Raw genomic sequence first — 21,762 nt, forward strand, 5'->3', positions numbered from 1 at the left:
GTGAGTATGGGAGCCCAAGGACTTGAACCATCTTCTGTTGCTTTGCTAGGTGCATCAGCAAGGAGCTGGATAGGACATGAAACAATTGAGCCTTGAACTGGCACTAGTATAGGATGCAAGTGTCGCAGACATCAGCTTAACAACTAGAGCATGAGGTCAGCTTCCAAAATAAGTTTCTAATGATGATCTTTAGTAATACGTAGAAGGTTAAATCAGATTTATTACTTTGTCAGTGATATACTTTAGAAAGTTTAAAGGCTGTCAGTTATCTTCAAAATTACCTCATTTTTCTTTTTTGAACTTCCTTTTAAATATTGCTTACATGGTTGAGAGGGATGCACACGCATATGGGTCTCTCAGGGTGAGGAGGGCTGAGGCTTGGAGAAAGTTGAGTGGGGCAGATGTTTCAGTTTTTTTCTCCTGTGTCCACAGGGGAGGAGAAGAACATGGCTGCTCCTTGCTGTCAAGCTACATCAGCACCTGGAGATGGGGGACAGTCATTTAATGATGCCTTAGAGACCCCAGTGTGGGGAAGGGTGTTCCAAGTGATTTTTTGATAGTTCTGAGACTTGAGTGATTTTTTGATAGTTCTGAGACTTCATTGACTTTGTTGTGCATCAGAGTTGAGGAAAATCTTTCCAAAAGCTGTTAGCTGCTAAAGTCTACCTTAGTGCATCCACAGACCCAGGAACATGAGAGTAGTCCAGGAGAGTAGTCCAACCTGTTTTGCTCTCCAACCTCTGACAAGAAACAGCATTCTCTGTTGGCCTAGATGAACTGGCTGTCAAGTACCCTGTGTACATCCAGGCATGTTGTCTACTGCACAGGCATCAGCAACTGAGCAGTTCCAGTCCCAATGCATGAACTCTAAGACCAAACCATTTACATGATGATTTTTCCCTGCGGCAGGTGTTAGAGCGGTCTTGTTGAGGAGTCTACCAGGAAACTTTACTGGAGATGACCTCAAACTTGAATCTTGTGTGTTCCAGCTAGTGCAGCTAATGCTGCTAGTGCTGTGCACATGCCAGTAGATACAGCCATCTAGTTAGTTCTTTCATGTGAACTGATGGGTGCTTTGGCCTAGACCAGTGCACCACAGGCCTAGTCTTCACAAACACCAGCAGGTGTCCTAGGCTAGTTGGAGTGACCTCCAATAGCCCCGAGAGCTCCCTGCTCCCGTTGACCTGCAGCACTGGTTTTTTGCATGTATTATGGCTAAGGTCAACCCAACCTGCTCCCAGATCCAGCCCATACATATGCTAATAGGTACTGCTGCCTTGTTTAGTCTGACCCATCCCCAGACCTGGCTTTCATGCTCACCAACAGGCATTGCACACACCAGTAAGGAAGTGCCCACAGTTCTCCTACCAAGCCTGCTCCCAGCCCTGATCCTTGTGCCTGCTGGGGAGTATTGAGGTCCAGCCTGACAAGACTTGCACTCAGTGTCTGTACTTTCCAGCTGGTGCTGCAGCCTAGCCTGGCTGACTTGCACCCGTTCTGGCTTTTGTGCATGCTGGTGGGTGTGACAGACTAGCCTGCCCCCAGTTCCAGCTCTCATGCTCACCAGTAGAAGCAGTGACTCAGCAAGGGAGTCCCCAGTATTCCCCTACAATGCTAGCTCCCAGCCACAGTTCTAGCAGTTGCTGAAACTCAGCCTGAGATGACCACCACCCAGTCTTGGTAGTTGCTACAGTCTGGCTTAGCCCAGCCTGTCCCAGTCCAGCTGTTGTCCATTCCTGGCCCAGCCTGGCCTACCCCAAGACCTCATGTGAACTGTTGGTCATTGAGGTCCAACCTGGCTTGGTCTGCACTCATCCTGGCTCTCACTCTCAGTCTGTGCTGAGGATTGACAATTTTTATAAACAAAGTATTTGCTATCTTTAATGTAAATCTATTTGTCTTCTATTTTTCCCCCTGTGCTTTTCCTACTTCTCTTTACAGGAACTATACAATAACAAAAATAAAGCATATTTTGTTAATACTTTGTTTTGAATATAAACAAAATCTGTCATATTCAAAGTAACTGAATTTTTCCCTCAGGTGCCACAAAGTACACAGATAAAGACAATGGAGGAATGCTTGTATGGTCTCCATATCACAGTATCCCAGATGCCAAATGTAAGTTTTCTAAGATTCAATGTTTGCTGTTGACAGTAATTTGTTAGCCAACTCAAAGTGCAACATACTTGTTTTTTAGAGTCTTTTGGACTCTCCTAAGAAAATGATGGGGACTTTGTTGTGTTTTTTTAATGGAGGGTTGTTTTATTAGAATGTTTTTCCTTTTGAAAAATAGTGGGTTGATCTTGCCAACTTGTGTCAGGCTCATGAAGAATGGAAAACCTAGGATCTGATGGCATTGCTGCTTAAATCCTCAATCAGGGGAGGGAGTTACTATGTAGACTTCTGTACAGGCCTTTCCTCAGTATGTGGAGCTGTAAAGACATGCCTTCAAACTCCAGAGAGCCCACAGTCATTACCATTTTAAAGAGGAAAGGGGAAAGAACTGACTTCAGCAGCCACCAGGTCATCTCTGTGCTCTCCATTTCTGGACGGAGACCTTCTGGATCAATGACCATGCACTTCTTGAATCATGTGTGGCTTTAGACTTCAGTGTGATGTAGCGGACCTGATCCTTTGCGGCACATCAGATATAGGAAACGTGCAGGTAACAACACTAAGATCCCCATCCCTCCATTTGGTTTTCATTGACTTTATTAAATACCAAACAGCTGTAAAATAGCTTGTCTTTTAAAATATTCATTAAGATCTTTAAGATGTCCCATTATGGTTTCTTTAGTCCATGAAAATGTATATAGCAAGTCTAATCGTTCTTATTGATGCAGAAAGAGAACTAAAGATTAAAACTTGAAAAATGCTGTTGCACATGTGGTAGTTCTTGTAGAACCTCACCAAAAGATTCAGCTGGTAATGTAGGAATTGTGAGCTCTTAAAGCACTCTTAACAGAAAATATGAAATTGATCATTTGGCCTAGGACTCTATACTAAGAATGTGAAAGAGACTGTCAGCTTTTGTGGTTCAATTCTTACAGGCAGAAGTTTCCATTCACAAAGCAAGGACCGTTGATTGCATTTGTTATGTTGGCCTTGTTTTGTAATGGCAGTACACATCTTAGCCAAGTGGAAAGCAAAATTAAGAAAGCCAGTGATTCCTCAAAGTGTGGTATCCACTTGAAATATCCAATTGAAAGTTTAGATCAGTGGCATTTAACCCTGCCTCTGTTAACTTCACTAAGGAAGCCTTTTCAGAAAAGTCTTGTGGGGACTGGTAAGTCAAGCCACTGCTTGAGACACCAGCATCCTGTATCAGAATGTTGGTTCAAGTGCCAGCTGCTCTGTTCCCAGGCACCTCTCTACTTGAGCACCTGATAAAGAGCACTTGATGCTCTAAGTACCTGGGTCCCTATCACCCATGTGGGAGACTAAGATGGAAATAATTCTAGCCCCTGGCTTCAGCCTGCCGTTTCTTGTAACCATTTTACAAGTGAAGTAGTGGATGGAAAACCTCTGTCCTTGTCTTCTCCTCTCTCTGTGGCACTCTTTTAAAAAAGAAAAGAAAAAAGAAAGAAAGAAAGAAAAGAAAAGGAAGGAAGGAAAAGAAGGAAAGAAAGACTTTTAAAATGAAAACATTTTTAAAAATTGGAGAGTTCCATGTCAGTCTACTCTCTACCAATAAAATCTGAATCTCCAGGGATAGAACCTAGATGCATGCCGTTTGAAAAGCTCCTGCACTGATTCCAATGTACAGCCTGGGTTGAAAACCATAGGTCAGTTAGTATTCTCTTTCTATCTGTAGGACTATTTAGGTAAATTTTGTTAAATGTTATCAACATGTATTTGGACCTGTCATCTATTTAAGTGTTAAGGATTCTTAAACACACGTACAGAGAAAGCAGTAATAGTTGGATTTATTTTTTTTAGTGCCAAAAACTTAAAAGTTGTATTATTGTTATAGCATGTTCTTATATTAAACTGTCCTTACAGGAAACAGCAAATATTTGTAAAGTACTTAAAATGTGCCAGGTGATATTCTGAGCACTTCGCAAATATGAACTCATTTAATCATAGGAAGCTAACTGTTTTTATCACTAATTTGGAGTGAAGAAACCAAGGTATGAAAAGGTCAGATTACTTAATCACGGTCAAAAAACTAGCAATAAGTTGAGAGTCAAACCCAATTAGACTAGCTGTGCCAGCATCTTGACCATAACCTTAACCACTGCATCTCAGAAACAAGTTTGAAGAATTAATTATGTGTAAAAATGACTGAAGGATCAAGAAGGAATGTTTATAGGAACTTCACATAAAGCAGTCTTGCTGAATGTGGCAGGCAGATTTTCAGCAATGAGGCCTGGGAATAGCAGAATTATCATTAAATTATCCTGTTGGCTTTATCTATATATGGAGAGTACATGAAAATAAAAATATCCTTTGTATATTAAAGAGGAATAAGTGAAGAAAATCTTAGGGATATTGAAGCGTACTTGACTGTGTTATTTTTATGTGTAGCTGGAACAATTACAGATAAATCTATTTTTTATGCGTCAGCCAGAAATGGGATGGTAAGACTTTAGATCAAGTTTAAATATGACAAAGGATCCTCAACAGCTGTGTCTCTTCAGATAAATATTGTAACAAAAAATCAAAACATCTTAATATTTTCTACTACAGTTAGGTTCTAATGGCTGCCCATCAATTGACCTTTATCTGCATACAAAAATAATTATAGTCCTTTCACTAGCTTTAATAAATATGTGATAGATGATCACAGAGATAAACCATGTCAAGTAAAATTTTAGATGAGATGGTTTCTAATTCTATTCATGTAAATCCCTTCTTGATAGCATTTCATGGAATGTTGCTTTAACTCAAAAAAAAGCTTGATTATAAACTATTTTGTGATGTTAATACAAAATAGACCTCAGACATTGAAGTAAATGAGAATAGTCATGTTGTTTCATTACAGTGGATGAGTATATTGCCATTGCGAAGGAGAAACATGGCTACAATGTGGAACAGGTATGTACTGAAACTTTAAGAGGTTGGTTTCATTACTTATCACATTTAAAGAGCCCTCAGCATTGTTTTTGCTCTAAGAAACTGCGTAAGTTTGGCTGGCTTAACAGAACCAGCGAAGTCTGACTTCAGCATTGTGCTAGGGGAGATCTTCGGCGTAGTAGGTGCAGCTTGGGACCTCTCTCCACGTCAGGTTGCCTGCTTCCAGCCCCTGCCCCTCTGCTTCAGGTCAGTCTCCTCCTCGCCCCCCAGCAGCATGTGACGGCCAGTGCACCGGGTTCCTGCCATCCCTGTAGGAAGCCTAGATTGAGTTATGGGCTCCTGACTTCAGCCTAGCTCAGGCCTGACTGCACTGAGCAGGTGGGGAGTGAGCCTCTGTGTACGATCTCTCTGCCTCTGCTTTTTAGAGAATAATTAAATAAATAGATAAGGGAAAACAAGATTCAGGAGATAAAAAGGAGAAAAGTAAGCAAATAGATAAAATAACATCCAAGAGCTAAGAAAAAGATAGGATCAATAGGATTTGTTTTCAAAGAATTTTCCTTTTATCAGTATTGACCTCTTTTTTTCTCTTATTCCTATTTCCTGTTCTGCTTTGAGTTCTCAAAGTTTGAGTTTTAAGTATTACCAAAATGAAAAGCAGTTTTTTTTTTTTGGTGTATTGTGGAGTAAATACACATGGATAGGATTTTTTTTTATTCTAAAATTTATAGAAAAATTAAGAGTATCTTTTATTTGAAAGTTAAATATGAAAAAATGTTTATGACAAATTTCAGATATTTCAGAAAGGGTTTTTTTTTTGCTAAATAACTTTGAAAGAATGTATTCAAGTATAGTCTTCATGTAAAGTGAACCATCTTAATGTTCTTTATCTCTAGTCATGTGAAAATGGAGACTATGGAAAAATGAAAATGAAACAAAATTCTTAAATTTTATTTCAGTTAAATATTATGTCAACCTTTGCAGGAATTAATAAAAGATTAGATTAGAGAAATAAAAAAGATGAAAACACCTGTAAGCTAAGTTACCATGAGCTAATTTTATAGTCAGTAACATAATAAAGTATTGTTTTTTGTTAAATTGAGATGTTTATTTTTTTGGATGTAAACATAATTAACTTTTTTGTCAATTTTATTTGGCAGGGAGCTAATATTTATTTATTTTTATTGTAAAGTCAGATATATAGAGAGGAGCAGAGACAGAGAGAAGCTCTTTCATCTGCTGATTCATTCCCCAAATGGCCACGATGGCTGGAGCTGTGCCAATCTGAAGCCAGGAGCCAGGAGCTTCTTCAGGGTCTCCCATGTGGGTGCAGGGTCCCAAGGCTTTGGGCCGTCTTCAACTGCTTTCCCAAGCCACAGGCAAGGAGCTGGATGGGAAGTGGAGCAGTTAGGAAAGAAACTGTCCTCCATATGGCATCTTTGTGTGCCCAAGGCAAGGACTAGGCTACCGTGCCAGGGTACTCTGCTACTCTGCCTATTTTTGCTTTAAATTTTGTCCTTTCTATTTAAAATTGATAGAATTAATTCTTTAAAGATGTGATTGCACATATGTTCATTTATAACAAATGTAAAATATATATATATGTATATATAAATTTGAAAGGTAGAGTAGGAGAGAGAATGGTGAGAGATCTTCCATCTACTTGTTCACCCTCCAAACAGTTGCAGTAACCAGGACTGGGCTAGCCCTAAGCCAGGATCCTGGAGCTCCATCCTGGTTTCCCACATGGGAGGCAGGGTCCCAGTTTTCTGCCTTCCCAGACATTTTAGTGCAAAGCTAGATCAGAAGCACAGTAGCCCAAACTCTAACCAGCACTTCTATATTGGATGCTAGCATTGTAAGTGGTGGCTTAACTTGTTATGCCACAATACTGACACCTTCATTTTTATTTTTAAATTTTTTTCCATTTTTTTATAATATTTTTTACCATCTTTACATAGTTAATTAGGGTAAAAAGATTCAAGGGCTATAGGAAAATGGGTAAGACTATTATTTCCATATTGTTTCCTTCATATATCTGAGGTAAAGGGGGATTTTAAGGGAGAAGCCCCACCCAGTCTCCTACCCACCCCAGGTCCCAGATGTGGGGCATGCTCCAAGGGTCTTGCTCAAGTGGTTTTGGTAGTTCAACAGTTCTGAATTGCTGCCAGTCTCGCCACAAACTCATTGAAGAATCCACCGATTGACATAGTCCATCACAGAGTCTCCATTTGCCCAGTATTTTCATTGCCAACATATAGCTGAGGTGGTTGACTGACTTATTCCGTCCTCTGTCCTTTCATTGTTAGGGTTCTGAGTCTGGCAGTTCAATTGGGGAAATCCCCAAAGAAACTTTGTCTGAGATGTTCCCAGACGAGATTCTTGTACGTACTAGCAAGTACAGGGCCCGGCACAATCCATCGCTCGGATCAGCTGGTAGTTGCAATTGCTGGATTGGACCCATCTCCAGCCCTGTCCTCCACTGGAACCAATGGGTGTTGCAGCTCAGCCTAGTTCTGCCTAGCACACACTCAGCCCTCACATAAACCAGTGGGAGCTGCAGCCTAGTCAGGGTGACCCACAATAACCCCCCACCAGGCTTGCCCCCATACCCTGGTTTGCCAGTATGTGTAGCAGACTAGGCCAGTCTGTCCCACATCCCATTCAGCTCTCGTACATGTCAGTGGGTTATTAAAGCCTAGTTCCATTTAACCAGCTCAACTATCCAGTCCTCATGGAGGTTGTTGGGTGTCTCTCTGTCTAGCCACCCAGCCCCGTCCTAGTTTTTGTTCCCTCCTGTTGGAGTGGTAACCCAAGAGGGAAGAGCCCACTATTTCCCTCCCAGGTCTCTCTCACTCCCGGATTATGCACTCTCCAGGTGGTTCTGTGGTTTGACTTGACAAAATTAGCCCCCAGTGCCAGCTTCTGCCAGCTGATGCTGTGGCTAAATCTAGACAACCCTCACCCACTCTAATTGTAATTTGAACTAGTAGGAACAATCAACCCAGCCTGGTTTTTCCCTGATCTAGTCCACATGAGGCCCACAGGTGACACCTTCATTTTTATTTTAAAGGACTAGCATCAAAGTTTATAAAATAGCATTAAAGCTCACTGTTAATGTCTCTCTAAAAGCAAGTTTATCCTCTAAATGATACTCAGTACCTGCAATTGCGTTGGTTACTATAGAGGGGCAAGTTATAAAATTTTGGAGACTCCATTTCTTAAGACTTGATTCATAATCAAGTCTTTGAAGTTGTATATATTTATTGTGATAACTGTGTATGTTGTGACAATAAGGAACTCTTAAAAATATATGTTGGAATGCAGCTGGCATGCTGACATTGCAAGCTAATCCTCTGCCTGTGGCCCTGGCATCCCGTAACAGCACCGGTTTGTGTCCTGGCTGCTGCACTAACAGTTTAGCCTGCTGCTAATGACCTGGGAAAGCAGCAAGGGCTGGCCTACGTCCTTGGGCCCCTGTACCCTCATGGGAGACCCAGAAGAAGACCCTGGCTCCCCACTCAAGCCATCCTCGCTCTAGGGAGTGAGCCAATGGACGGAGGATCTGTCTCGCTTTGTCTGTGTATTTGTCTTTCAAATACAAAATAAGTTGCAGTGAAGGTATTATTACTTCTTGAGAGTGCTTAGCTTGTAATATACTTACAACATAGATTAAACTGTAAATGTGTCTATTCAGGAGTGACTGAACATTTTTGCTGCTTCTTATGACTGGTAGTGTTCTACAAATATTGATATACTGAATTGTTGTTGTTGGAAATTCAGACATACAGAGAGGAGGAGAGACAGAGAGGAAGATCTTCCATCCATTGATTCACTCCCCAAGTTGTCCCATCAGCTGGAGCTGTGCCAATCTGTAGCCAGGAGCCCAGATCCTCTTCCAGGTCTCCCATAGGTGCAGGGTTCCAAGGCTTTGTGCCATCCTCAACTACTTTCCCAGGCCACAGGCAGGGAGCTAGATGAGAAGTGGGGCCACTGGGATTAGAACCAAGCGCCGTATGAGATACCAGCCCATGCAATGCGAGGAGTTTAGCCGCTAGGCTACTGCACCAGGCCCTTGGATATTTTCTTGGTAGCCTGTTTCCCTGTACCCATTGACAAACTTCACCATAAGACATGGTTAGAAGTCTTGATAGTAACCTAGAAGCATGCTTTAGAAATTAGTCACTGTACTCAGCTGAATGGTTTTCCTTTCTGCAACAAATACAGCATGTATGAACATGTGCTGAGGCCCTGGTTTAAGCCAGTAGTTAAATGAGGTATGCTGCATGAGCAGTCCTCTTTAAACTGTGTTTATCTGGGTTAGCGTCATAGATTTAAGATTATAATCTAATTTGTGTTTAACTTTCTTAAGTGTGATGGATCATAAGTCCATTAAAACCAAAGAGGGCTATTTCTCTTCCAAGGCACTTGGCATGTTGTTCTGGCATAAACATAACATTGAGAAGTCCCTCGCTGATCTCCCTAATTTCACTCCCTTCCCGGATGAGTGGACAGTGGAAGATAAAGTCCTGTTTGAACAAGCGTTTAGTTTCCACGGGAAGAGCTTTCACAGGATCCAGCAAATGGTATGGTCATTTTGGTCTGTAATTCATACATGAAAGACATGTTAAGTTGTTATCAAATATACCCTATCAATTAAATATAAAAGTATTTCAATTTGGTTTTAATCTTAGAAATATTTTGAAATTGGTATATTTGTATGTAGTCACCACTGCATGAGAGTTATGTGCTGTTTTATTGTAATAACAAGCTAGTTTGTAATTGAGTTATTAGTACTTAGGGAAAAAGCATACTTGCAACTTTACTTTTAAATGTTTTATTTTTTTGAAATTAAAATCTTATTTCCTATCTCATACTTTTTTGGATATGAAAACTACTTTTTAACATTTCTGAATTGTTTCAGTATTGGCAGATATGCTGTTTTTTGTTTTCAAAAAAAAACTGCTATGTCTAGTTTTTAGTCTTTTAGTATTATGTCAGAATGATAGAAATCTAGAAAGTTTCTTCATGTAAACCACTTTAAATATATGGAAGAAATTAGGTGATATTTGCAAATACATCTATATGACTTCAATAATTGAAAGGAATATTTTTGATGAGCAATTTGCATCCTTGTTTAGTGGCATGATGGATCAGTGCATGATCATGGGTTGTTTTAATACTTAAAAGTGGATAGCATTTGTTTGCATTATTTGCCATCTTAAAACTTAGTTTTTAAAACTAACAAAAAAAATTCAGTGTTTAAGTGTGATTGGCTCCTCCTAAAATCATGCTGCAAAATGAAAAATGCCAAAACATGTGGCTCCTTTTGTTTGAAGTGTCCAGAATGGATACATAGAGACAGGTAGGTTAATGGCTGCCAGGGACCAGGGGAAAGGAGAAATGGAGAGTGCCTGCTGGAAGGGGTAGGGTTTCTTTCTGAGGTTGAACATGTTCCGGAATTAGAGAGGAGTGGCAGCTGTACCAGCTCATTAGCTTAGTGAATGTATTGAAAATCAATATCTTGTATATTTAACAGCTGAATTTTTTAATGATTTGCATTGTATCTCAAAAGCATCCAATTTACAGAGCAAAATAAAATAAAAGAACTGAGTGGCTCTTTAAAGAAAACACATTGAATGAGGACATTCTCGTAGTTAGCAATAGCCCCTCCTCACCACAGAACAAATAGGAATACTCATTCAGAATGACGTTAGCATGGTAGGCTACTGTAACTGCCAGCACTTTTCAACCCTGTAATTTATAAAGGTATGTATGAGATTTTGTTCATTCCTTTATCACAGATTAATGACAAAATATGTGGAGTTAATTGGAGTTTACAGTTGCTAATATTAACATGATTTTTTTAAAGCTTCCAGATAAGACCATTGCAAGTCTTGTAAAGTATTACTATTCCTGGAAAAAAACTCGCTCCCGGACAAGTCTGATGGATCGCCAGGCTCGTAAACTAGCCAATAGACACAACCAGGGAGACAGGTAGGTTGGATGCCTCTGTAATAGTTACACTTGCAGGGATGTTGTGTTGAACAGCTTACATTTCCTAAGGCACAGTGATTTGTGATATATCATAACACATTGTAAATTCCTTCCATTCATGTTTCTGCTCTGACAGGGAGAACCAAGTGGCCAGAAGTAAGACTCCTCTTCAACCCTTTTAACTAATCATAAATGGATTCTTTTCATATCCCACACAAATATTATATTCTATGGAATACGATTTTTCTTTAATTACCTGATTAACTGAAGTCCTCATTACTGTGGTTGTATCTTTCTGGTTATATGTCATTTAGTTTTATGATTTTGTCTGTTTTTATCATCCAATTATTATTGAAAATAGAAGTTTTTTCTTTTTCCTAAATGATGTTTCTTTCTAAAACCCTTTTCCCACTGAATATCTAACAAGCTTTTATGTGCCTAGAAGGGTAAATATTTCTATATACTGTAGAAATCCAAATTGCAAAACTCCTCTTCCCAACAACTGTGATTCTGTTGAAGACTGTTCAGTAAAATTATTAGAAGATAGGTTACAGTTTGTGAGAGCAGTTGCGTGAATTGAAAAGAAGGGAATTAACATTACTGATCTTTGTCTTTTTGCAGTGATGATGATGTAGAGGAAGCACACCCAATGGATGGGAATGACAGCGATTATGATCCCAAGAAAGAAGCCAAAAAGGAGGTAAGGATAAGAAGTACTTGTAATGTTTTGACAAAACGGAGAATTAACAAATGATGCTTGATTTTAAAAAAGTTTTTTTTTAATCTCTGGTGTTTTGGTTTGGTTTTGTTTCTTCACTGTTTAACAGGCAGTTATAGAGAGAAGTAGAAATGATGAGTGGGTTGTGGGGGAGAGGGAGAGAGAGCGTACGAGATCTTCCTGTTAATTATCTCCAGATCGCTGCAGTGGTCAGGGCTGGGCCAGGCCAAAACCTGGAGTCCGAAATGCCATCTGGTCCTCCCTTCCTGGGTGATAAGTATCCAATGACTTGGACTGTCTTTCACTGATTTCCCAGGGACTTGAGCAGAGAGCTGATTGGAAAATGGAGAAGCTTGGAACTGGTGCTCCTATGGGAAGTGAGCATCACAGATGACACCCAGTGTGCCACAGTGCCAACCCTGAAAAACTTCTTTATATAATGATTTAGGATGCAGTAAATACCAGTGCTAATTAGATGTTTTTGAAAATGTAATACCTGGATCCTCTGTTTGCAGTGGTTAAGTAAGTTTCTACTTAACTATTCTACTCAGAAGTTTTAAGTCCTGCTGTGACCCCTGATAGTTAATCCATTGAAATGAAGTAAAGCCATCCCTTAATGATACAGTGTTAGGTGTGAAATGAAGCTTTCTGGTTTTGTTACCCAGTTTTTCATGAAAATGTTTTATTTCTTATATGTTGTACCACATTTCGAAAGTAATAACAGGTGTCTGCACAGCAGTGAAAATTGAACACTGCTGCAAAGAACAAGATGGAAGAATCTCAAAGAGAAAGGCATTCATATTCCTCAATGTGATGAAAATAATGACTTAAAGTCATTAGAACTTTAAATTGCTATATATGCTTTATTTAATAAGGCAAGGAATGAGCGTAATTGTAACAAGCAGAATGGTAATGGCTAGAGGCCTCTGAAGTATAGGTAGCTGGGGGATAGTGAAAATAACATCGAAATGGGAGGCAACAGATGTGAGTTTATCTAAAGTATGAATTTACTGTGTGTGTGACCTCATTCAGCTTCATGGTACTTTCCTCTTAGGAAGCTCAGTGTCATGGCCTGTTCTGGTCTGTGTCACCACCTTAAACTCTTCCATAAATCATGTTTTAAAGATCTAACTCTGCATCAACTTTATATTCAATGTATTTCTACTGCTAAAGTTCCTGAAAGTCCTTGAATCTTCCTCCCTGCCTCCCACCCCCAACTTGTCTTACCTTAGCTTCTGGAAGCCATGGACCCAGTGACAAATGACTTGAGTTGATTTTTTACCCATTCCCCTTCTACTAAAACTTTCAGAGCTCTATAAATCCATAATGTTGGCCAGTCATTGTTCTTGGTCGGAGAGGCACAGCAGGGAAAAGATGGTATCATTATGGAAGTCATGGCTGCTGTCGTTTCCAATCTCAGCTAGTCCTTGGTGTTTTTCAGTTTTTAACCTCTAAGTCTCGGTGTTTTCATCAATAAAATAAAAAGTCTAGGATTTTTTTTTTTTTTTGGAGAATCAAAGAGGAAATTTATGTAAAAGTACTTACTACTGTACCAGTTAAGTCTTAAATGTACTTGCTGTTTTGTTTTCTGGGAGACTGTTTTGAATATTATTTCTTTTCTACACATCACCTGACAGTACCTCACCTAGAATTCTTGGCAGATGAACTCATCTGCTTCACAGAAAAAATATCAGGCAGCAGCTCCCTGAAATTCCAGCTTCTCCACCCACCTCCCTGCCCTTTTCTTCTTAGTGTGTGTGCTCTAGAACATTGTATCACAGTTGCTGCATTTTTTGCTCACTAAGCTGTGAGCTCTTTGAAGTCAGGGACTGAATGATGTATTCTGTGTCTTCCAGCACTTTGCACGGTAGCTAGTATATGGCAGATACTCAGTACGTGTTTGTTGAATGAACAGTCTCACGCCTCTATCCCATTGCAAGCAAAGTTCATGCTCTGGTTCTGTGCGTGGCACTGCTTGTTTGATCCTGTCCATTCCTTCACATCTGTTTTGAAACTTTATCCATCATTATCCCTTCTCCTATATTTTCAGTCTGTCCACTACAATCCCAAAATGAGTAAGCCTTTTGATTTGAAAGCAAAATCATGTCTTAGTTAGCCTAGAAAAAAAGAACACTGTATTACTTAGCGTGAATCATTCTTGAGTCTGAGTCAGTTGGCTTCTGTCCTCCAACTTCAGTGAAGCTGCCGGGAGAGGTTACCAGTCCCCTCACCGCCACATCCAGAGGTCACTTTTTGACGGGTCTCTACTCTCAAGCCATTGTCATTCTCCATTCTTGGTGAAAATCTGCCTTTGATTTCTGTTTTTAGCCATTGTGTACCAGTTTTCTCTATTAGTATATTCCTTTTTATTACTGTTTTTAATTCTGTCAAATAAGTTTTTTTTAATGTCTCCTTTTGACTGCCTTACTTTTAGGTTCTCGCCTCTGAATTGCCACAGTGTTTTCTGTCCTCTCTCCATGCCTCCAGACTTCTTAATGCTCCCTTTCTCTGGGCGTTGATTACCTTGCTACTAAAACAATCTTTTAGAAGATTATTTTCTTGAAAGATAACAGACAGGGGGCCCGGCGGCATGGTCTAGTGGCTAAAGTCCTCACCTTGAACGCCCCGGGATCCCATATGGGCACCGGTTCTAATCCCGGAAGCTCCACTTCCCATCCAGCTCCCTGCTTGTGGCCTGGGAAAGTAGTCGAGGACGGCCCAAAGCCTTGGGACCCTGCATCCGCGTGGGAGACTCTGAAGAAGTTCCTGGCTCCTGCCTTCGGATCGGCATAGCATTGGCCTTTGCGCTCACTTGGGGAGTGAATCATTGGACGGAAGACCTTCCTCTCTGTATATCTGACTTTCCAATAATAAATAAATAAATCTTAAAAAAAAAAAAAAACCGATAACAGAGACGGAGATCTTCCATATGCTTGTTCACTTATCAAACATCCTTGAGAGCCAGAGCTGGGCCAGGCCAGAGCCAGGAGCTCCATTCTGGTTACCCACCTGGAGGAATCCATGTAATTTGGCCAAGTAAGTGGCACCCAAGTAATTGGGCCATCAGATGCTTCCTTGATTGGAAAGGTGGATTGGAAGCAAAGGAAAGGTGGATTGGAAGCAAAGGAAGGGATTCATCTCAATTGCTCTGATATGGGATGTTGTCATCCCAAGCCATGTCTTAACCTGCTGCACCACAACACACACTCTTGAAACAATCCTCTTAGGGAGAAAAAAAAAAACCCTGCTTGCAGACTTCTCTAGCCGGGTGCTCTGGGTGCTCCATGCTCCAGCCTGTTTTTCTGTTTTGTTTTTGTAGTAAGAACAGTTTTAGATGTTTTTTTTACTAGTTCCCTGCCTTACCCTTTGGTTTGGTTGGTTCCTTTTGCTGGAATTCTTTCTTCCCAGCTCTATCTAGGAAATTCTTCACAGTGCTGTTTATTTTGTTTGAGTTACAGAGAGGGTGGGAGAGTCTGTTGGTTCACTCTCTAGATGGCTTCTATGGCAGGAATTGGGCCAGCCCAAAACGAAGGGTTTCACCCAGTCTTGCACACGGGTGGTAGGATCCCGAACACTTGGGCTATCTTCTGCTTTTCCCAAGCATTGGCAGGGAGCTGGATGGAAGGAATGGCTAGAATTTGAACGAGTGCCGATATGGGATTCTGGGATTGCAGGCAGTAGCAGTTAACTGGCTGCTCCATTTGTTTATGGGGTATTATGGTATCCCTTTTAAGTACTTGTTTGTATTTTTTTAACCTACTTTTCATTGCATGTTTATCTTTTTTCTTAAAGTGTGTAAAATTTTGTTTAAGATTTCTATTATTATTATTATTAAAGACTTACTTGTTTTACTTCAAAGTCAGAAATACAGAGAGAGGGGGAAAATCTTTTATCTGCTGGCTTACTTCCCAAATAAGCACAAAGGCCAGAACTGGGCCTGTCTGAAGCCGAGAGCCTAGGGCTTCTTCCCAGTCTCCCACCTGAGTGCTGGGGAGCCCAAGGACTTGGGTCTTCTTCAGTTGCTTCCACGGGCTATTAGCAGGGATTTGGTTCCGAAGCTGAATGCCAGGACTCAAATCTGCACCCATATGGGATACTGGTACTGCAGTTGGAGGATTAGCCTGAAAAGCCACTGTGCTGGCCTTTATATTTAAGTTCTTTTTAAAATTATTATTGTAGGGATTTATCCCTCTCCTTTCTCTCTCTTCATTTTCTCCTTCTGCTGTTTGTCTCCCTGTTTTCACAGTAGTATAGGACCTTAGTGCAAATTACTTATCACAATGTAAAGAAAACTTTATCTTAACTTTCTGATCTTTAAATGTGTTATGACATAATAAGTATAAGAAAAAGTAGAAAACCTACTAGCATATTGTAAAGGTATATTTATAAGTCCCATTGGGAGTACTACTTTCATTTGGGAGTAGAGATGCATACTGTATAGTATCTTTACTTCCTGATGTGCTAATTTCCCGTAAACAGTTAATATATGTGTATATGTATAAATATGTATAATGCTTTGTGTATTAGCTATCTTAAAACATGATATTTGTTCTTTTAAGATTTCATTCTTTTTTATGGCTGAGTCGTATTCCATAGAGTAAATGTGATGGAGTTTCTTTATCCATTCCTTTGTTGATGGGCGTCTGGGCTGTTCTTATGTCATGGCTATTGTAAATTGTGCTGCTGTAAACACAGGCTTGCAGATTGCTCTCTTGAATGCAGATTTAGTTTTATTCGGTTATATCCCCAAAAGGTGGATGGCTAGATCATATGACAGATCAGTTGTCGGCTGTCTAAGCACTCTCCACACTGAATTCCATAGTGGTTGTACTATTTTACATTTCCACCAACCCTGGATTAGGGTGCCTTTTCCCCCACAGCCTCACCAACTGTTGTTCCCGAAGATTTGTGTTTAAGGTCTTAATCTAGCAGTAAATTTTGTTCATATTATAAGGTGGAATCCATTGTTTATTATTCTTGTGGAACTGGTTGCCTCTTTGTTACCTGGTCCCTGAGTGTCTACTTTATCATACTTGAGGCTTCCATGAATGTGGAGCTCTCAGCTCTGCTCCTTTTGGTGGTTAGATATCCTTCATCCATCCTGTATTATCTGAGTCACTCTAATTTTATAGTGTGATGTGAGAGCTGCAAGGACACATTCCACAGTTTGGTGGTTTTTCAGCTTGTCTGGATCCTAGGATGGCCCTGTTCCACACTCCTAGCAGTCTGTGTGTAACCTGGGGCAAGGTGAAACCTTCAAAGAGAGTGATTTTTATGTTTCAGCATTAGGTTGGATGTTACCGAGTTCCTGGTTCAGTTGCAGTGCCGGTGGCTGATGCTAACTAGCATCAGTGAGTCATTCCACACGGCCAGCCTCATGGGCTCTGAGGAATTTACCTGCTTACCTTGCCAGCTCATTTCCTCCCAAGGAATCAGTCATCCAGGGAATCAGGATCCAAATGGAGCCACCCAGCTGCTTCTGGCCCAATGTTGTGAATTACTCAGTGTCACTTCTTCTATATGTTGTTGGTTTCATCACTGAAATTGCTCCAAAATCAAGATAAGGGGAAGTGGACCCTTACTTTTCATGACAAAAATAATAGGAAATTGGCTGCCGTGTTTTAACTTCCAAGCCTGGAATATGAAATTTTGTAAATGCTCTAACACACATGCTTGAGAAGGATAAAATGCTGTTGGTCACATGGTTTTATATGTGTTAAGTTAAACCTGTCAGTCTTGTGTTTGAAATATGTATTTTTACAACTCGCTTGCTTGTTTAGCTTGGTTTTTATTGCATTTAAATCAGATCAGTTATTTAGACCAATTAATTATTGAGGAGTAACACTTTTAGGCATACGAGACTGGAATTCGTACATCTTGCCACCAAATTGAGTGACCTTCTCATCTCTTGTAATGACTTTTGCCTTAAAGATTCTTTTGTCTTATATGCTGTAGTTCTACCATCTTTCTTCTGTTAAGTATTTATATTTTTATGATTTTTATGATTTTGCTCACATTTTAAATATGTGTCATATAAGGATATAGCTGGGATTTACCTTGAAGAGTTTTAACCTTTTTATATGGGCCATTATCACTGATCTGTTTGGTTTTTTGGTTTTTGTTATTTCTACCTTTTATTTGATGTGGTTTTTGTAATTTTCCTCTCCTTCAGTGGCTGACTGGTTAGAATTAAGAATATATCTTCTATACAGTTTCTTCCCTCTCTACTTGTTTGAGTTCTTTATGTATTTTTGGTTTTGATATATACCTTGGAGGTTTTATATATTTTATAATCAATCATATTCTGCATTTATTTATATTTACTCACATATTAACTTAACTTTGCTCACCCGTCTTTCTTGACTCTTAGACCTTTCTTTGAAAATAATTCCTCTTCTTCCTGTAATATATCCTGTAGAACCAGAACTGGCAAACTTTTATTCTGCCAACGACCATTTGAGTATTTATATTAGCAATTTGCAGGCCATACAAAGTCATCAGCTTACACACTAGCCTGTTGTAGATTTGTTGACTTTTGAGCCCACTTGTGCATTCCCTGACAGGGTTAAACCAGATGATGCCACCAGCCTCCTGCGGTGTGGAGACTGGATGTCCTTAACCCCTGCTGGAAGTTCATTTCAACAGCTGTCATTCACTTTTCTGAGGCCTGGGTGTTAAGTGTGTTTTTGTAGAGAGCAGTTTGCATTTGTATCTGCTAAGTCTGTAACTACTGTTAACTTCAAACATTTTGAATTTTGCGGTTGGGGATTTTTACATTAGACAGATCATATAAAGATTTTGGGTTCAAACCTGTTGGTGTAGGTCTATAGTTAGAGATTCTCAGGAAAGACTTTTTTGTGGGGGGAGGAGAGTCTTTCCTTTCCGCCAACCAAGGGTAAAACATGTGTGACTCAGTTTAGTAGTTCTCTCCCTCTGCAGAGCAGGGGTATTTTTTCTGCTTCATACAGTGATGGAGTTCGCTAGCTTGACCCTGGCTTTGTCCCCTGCGCCCTGTACCTGTTGTCCATTCAAACCTTGGCTTTAGGTAGATGCCAACTGCTGCATAATTATCCCCAAATTATGCTTTCTCATTGTTTCTGGCCTCTGAGGAATCTCCCTATCAATTTAGTAATGATTTTTTTAAAGATTTGTTTATTTATTGGAAAGTTAGATATACAGGGAGGAGAAAAGACAGAGAAGAAGATCTTCCATCTGATGATTCACTCCCCAAGTGAGCGCAATGGCTGGCACTGTGCCAATCTGAAGCCAGGATCCAGGAACCTCCTCCAGGTATCCCACAGGGGTGCAGGTCCCAAAGCATTGGGCCATCCTTGACTGCTTTCCTAGGCCACAAGCAGAGAGCTGAGAGCTGGATGGGAAGAGAAGCTGCCGGGATTAGAACCGGCGCCCATATGGGATCCCAGTGTGTTCAAGGCGAGGTCTTTAGCTGCTGGGCCACCGCACCGCCGGGTCATAGTAATGAATTTTTAAAGGATTCTTTAAAAAATATTTGATCCAGCAATTTTAGAAGTGATAATACTGGCTGAAATTTCTGTGAACCTCAAACCTATTGTTGGTTGCTTGAAACTGTGTTTTAAGCAGAGTAAATTATGCTTCATTATACAGTTGTTTTCAGGAGTTTTATTCAGAGTCCCATTTTCAAAGAATCAGATGGCTAACTATATTCAACCTAGTAGACATAATTTCTAATGGATGCCTATCTCAGAGGGATAAAAACATTGCATTTTAAATCATATTTTAGGAATAGTGTGAATTTTATACATATATAACATATTCATATGTATATGTAATATATGCTTTTATTTGAAAGGTAGAATTACAGAGAGAAGGAGAGACAGAAAGAGATCCTCTGTCCACTGGTATACTCCCCATATGATCACAGCTGGAGCTGAGCCTATCCAAAGCTAGGACCATGTGGGAGACCCACATGGGTGCAGGGACCCAAGGACTTAAGCCATCCTTTGCTGTTGTATATTGCACATTTTAATGATACACTATTTAAGATTTCCTGGTCACTTTTTTGGAATTTGCCTGGGGTAGACTTTATGGTATAGTGGGTTAAGTTGCTGCTTTCCTGTTTCCCATATGGAAATGTCTGGGTTTGAGGCTCACCTCCACTTCTGATCCAATTTTGTGCTAGTATACACCCTGTGAGGCAACAGATGATGGCTGAAGAACTTGAGTCTCTGCCACCTTGAGCCTCTGCCACCCACGTGGGAGACCAGGCTGATGTTCTTGGCTTCTGGTTTCAGCTGGGCCCGGTGTTGACTGTTCCTGGACATTTGTGGAATGAATCAGCAGATGGAAGATCTCTCTTCTCTATTGGCCCACTTTTCAAACCATAGTCTGGCATTATTCAGCAGCTGAACTTATTACATGCACACACTGCTATATAAAGTGTGATCTAAGCTTTCCTATAACATTTTTTTTCTTAATCTCTTTTTTTCTTAATCTCTTAATGAACATTTTACTGTATTTATAGATCTGGAATTTAGAAATGTCAGAGATAAACTAATTATCTGCCCTTTTTAAACACTGGCATCACAGTTCCCGTTCTTTCAATAGTGAAAATGGGAGTGGGTGTTAGAGTGTAGTAGGTTAAGCCACTACTTGTGATTTTTGCTGTGCCTGAGTGTTAAGTCCTTGTGCTCTGAATATAGCTTCCTGCTAGTGTATCCTGGGAGGCAGGTGATAGCTCAGGTGCTTGGGTCCCTGCAAGCCTTGTGGGAGATTTGTGTTAAGTTCCTGACTTCGGCCTGGTCCAGCTCCAGCTGTGGTCGTTTGGGGAGTAAACCAGTAGATAGAAGATCCATCTCTTTATCCCCTTTTCTGTCTCCCTCCCTCTATGCCCTTCCATGTAGATGAAAATAAAGAATATATTTTTAAAGATACAGTGTTATCTTATTTATCAGCTGTCTAAACTGCCACATAGCATAATTTCTAATGTGCCTTTTTTATTTTTGCTTTTTGAAGACAACTTTGTATTTGATAATACTTCCCCACCCTCACTTTATTGCCAAAGAAAACATATCCCATCTTGAAATAAGTAGGAATAGTCAACTTACTTTTTAATTTATTCATTATCCTCTGAGCCTGAAAGCTTGGGTAGGTGGATTAATCAGGGACACATTATATAGTGTACTTTCCCTCTGAAGAGTTCTCTCTGTATTTGTGTGTTTGGACTTGTACAGGATGTTAATCTGCTTATGATAAACTGTTTTAGCTTATCCGTGTGTACCAACACAGTGGCCTGTTGTTTTACCTGTATTCTCTCAGGGTAATGCTGAACAGCCTGTGCAAAGCAGCAAGATCGGACTGGGAAGGAGAGAGTATCAAAGTTTACAACATCGCCACCATTCTCAGCGCTCCAAGTGCCGTCCACCCAAGGGCATGTATCTAACCCAGGAAGATGTGGTGGCCGTGTCCTGTAGTCCCAATGCAGCCAACACCATCCTGAGGCAGCTGGACATGGAGTTGATTTCTCTGAAACGTCAGGTATTCTATAACAACAGTGTTCGTAATAGTTCTGTCCATTTTGCTTTTCCACTTTTTACCCCTAGTTCTTGTGGAATTTCTCAGCCACCTTTTATTGTTTTATTTTTTAATGTTTATCTTGTTTCTTATTTATGGGATGCCTGTTGTAAATTTGAATTCCAGTGTAGCTGCCTGTTAGCTCAGCAATAGAGAGTAAATTATGTAGGCTCTATAGGCTTAAATTTTCTTCTTTTTTTTTCTCCTCTTTCTTTCTTAGACTTACTTGTTTGCAAGTCAGAGTTACAGAGAAAGAGGAAAAGACAGATTTTTCAGTCTGCTATAGTTCAGGGCTGGCACAGATGGAAGCTGTGGAAGCCAGAAACTAGGAGCTTCTTCCCAATCTCCCACATGGGTGCAGGGGCCTAAGAACTTGAGCCATCCTCTGCTGCTTTCCCATATGCATTAGCCGGGAGTTGGATCACAATTGGAGCAACAAGTACTCAAACCAGCACCCATGTGGGATGTCAGCTCTGAAA

At 40.3% G+C, this 21,762-nt stretch overlaps 1 protein-coding gene across 9 annotated transcripts in view; it reads left to right on the plus strand.

The window, feature by feature from the left end:
• Window positions 1-21,762, plus strand: part of RCOR3 (REST corepressor 3) — a 59,159-nt gene that overhangs the window by 9,694 nt on the left and 27,703 nt on the right. For 7 of the 9 annotated variants that reach the window (XM_040985620.1, XM_040985619.1, XM_040985623.1 and 4 more), the window contains 6 exons: window positions 2,041-2,118; window positions 4,985-5,037; window positions 9,441-9,602; window positions 10,889-11,013; window positions 11,635-11,713; window positions 21,029-21,247. In XM_040985620.1, coding sequence (XP_040841554.1) covers window positions 2,041-2,118; window positions 4,985-5,037; window positions 9,441-9,602; window positions 10,889-11,013; window positions 11,635-11,713; window positions 21,029-21,247 — 716 coding nt within the window. Of the gene's footprint in view, window positions 1-2,040; window positions 2,119-2,161; window positions 2,666-4,984; window positions 5,038-9,440; window positions 9,603-10,888; window positions 11,014-11,634; window positions 11,714-21,028; window positions 21,248-21,762 lie in introns of those variants that run through there. The other 2 variants (XM_040985626.1, XM_040985621.1) reach the window with 2 other exon arrangements.

The sequence above is a fragment of the Ochotona curzoniae genome, unplaced genomic scaffold (assembly GCF_017591425.1).
Source record: "Ochotona curzoniae isolate NIBS_2020 unplaced genomic scaffold, NIBS_Ocur_1.0 contig_430, whole genome shotgun sequence".
Lineage (NCBI taxonomy): Eukaryota > Metazoa > Chordata > Mammalia > Lagomorpha > Ochotonidae > Ochotona > Ochotona curzoniae.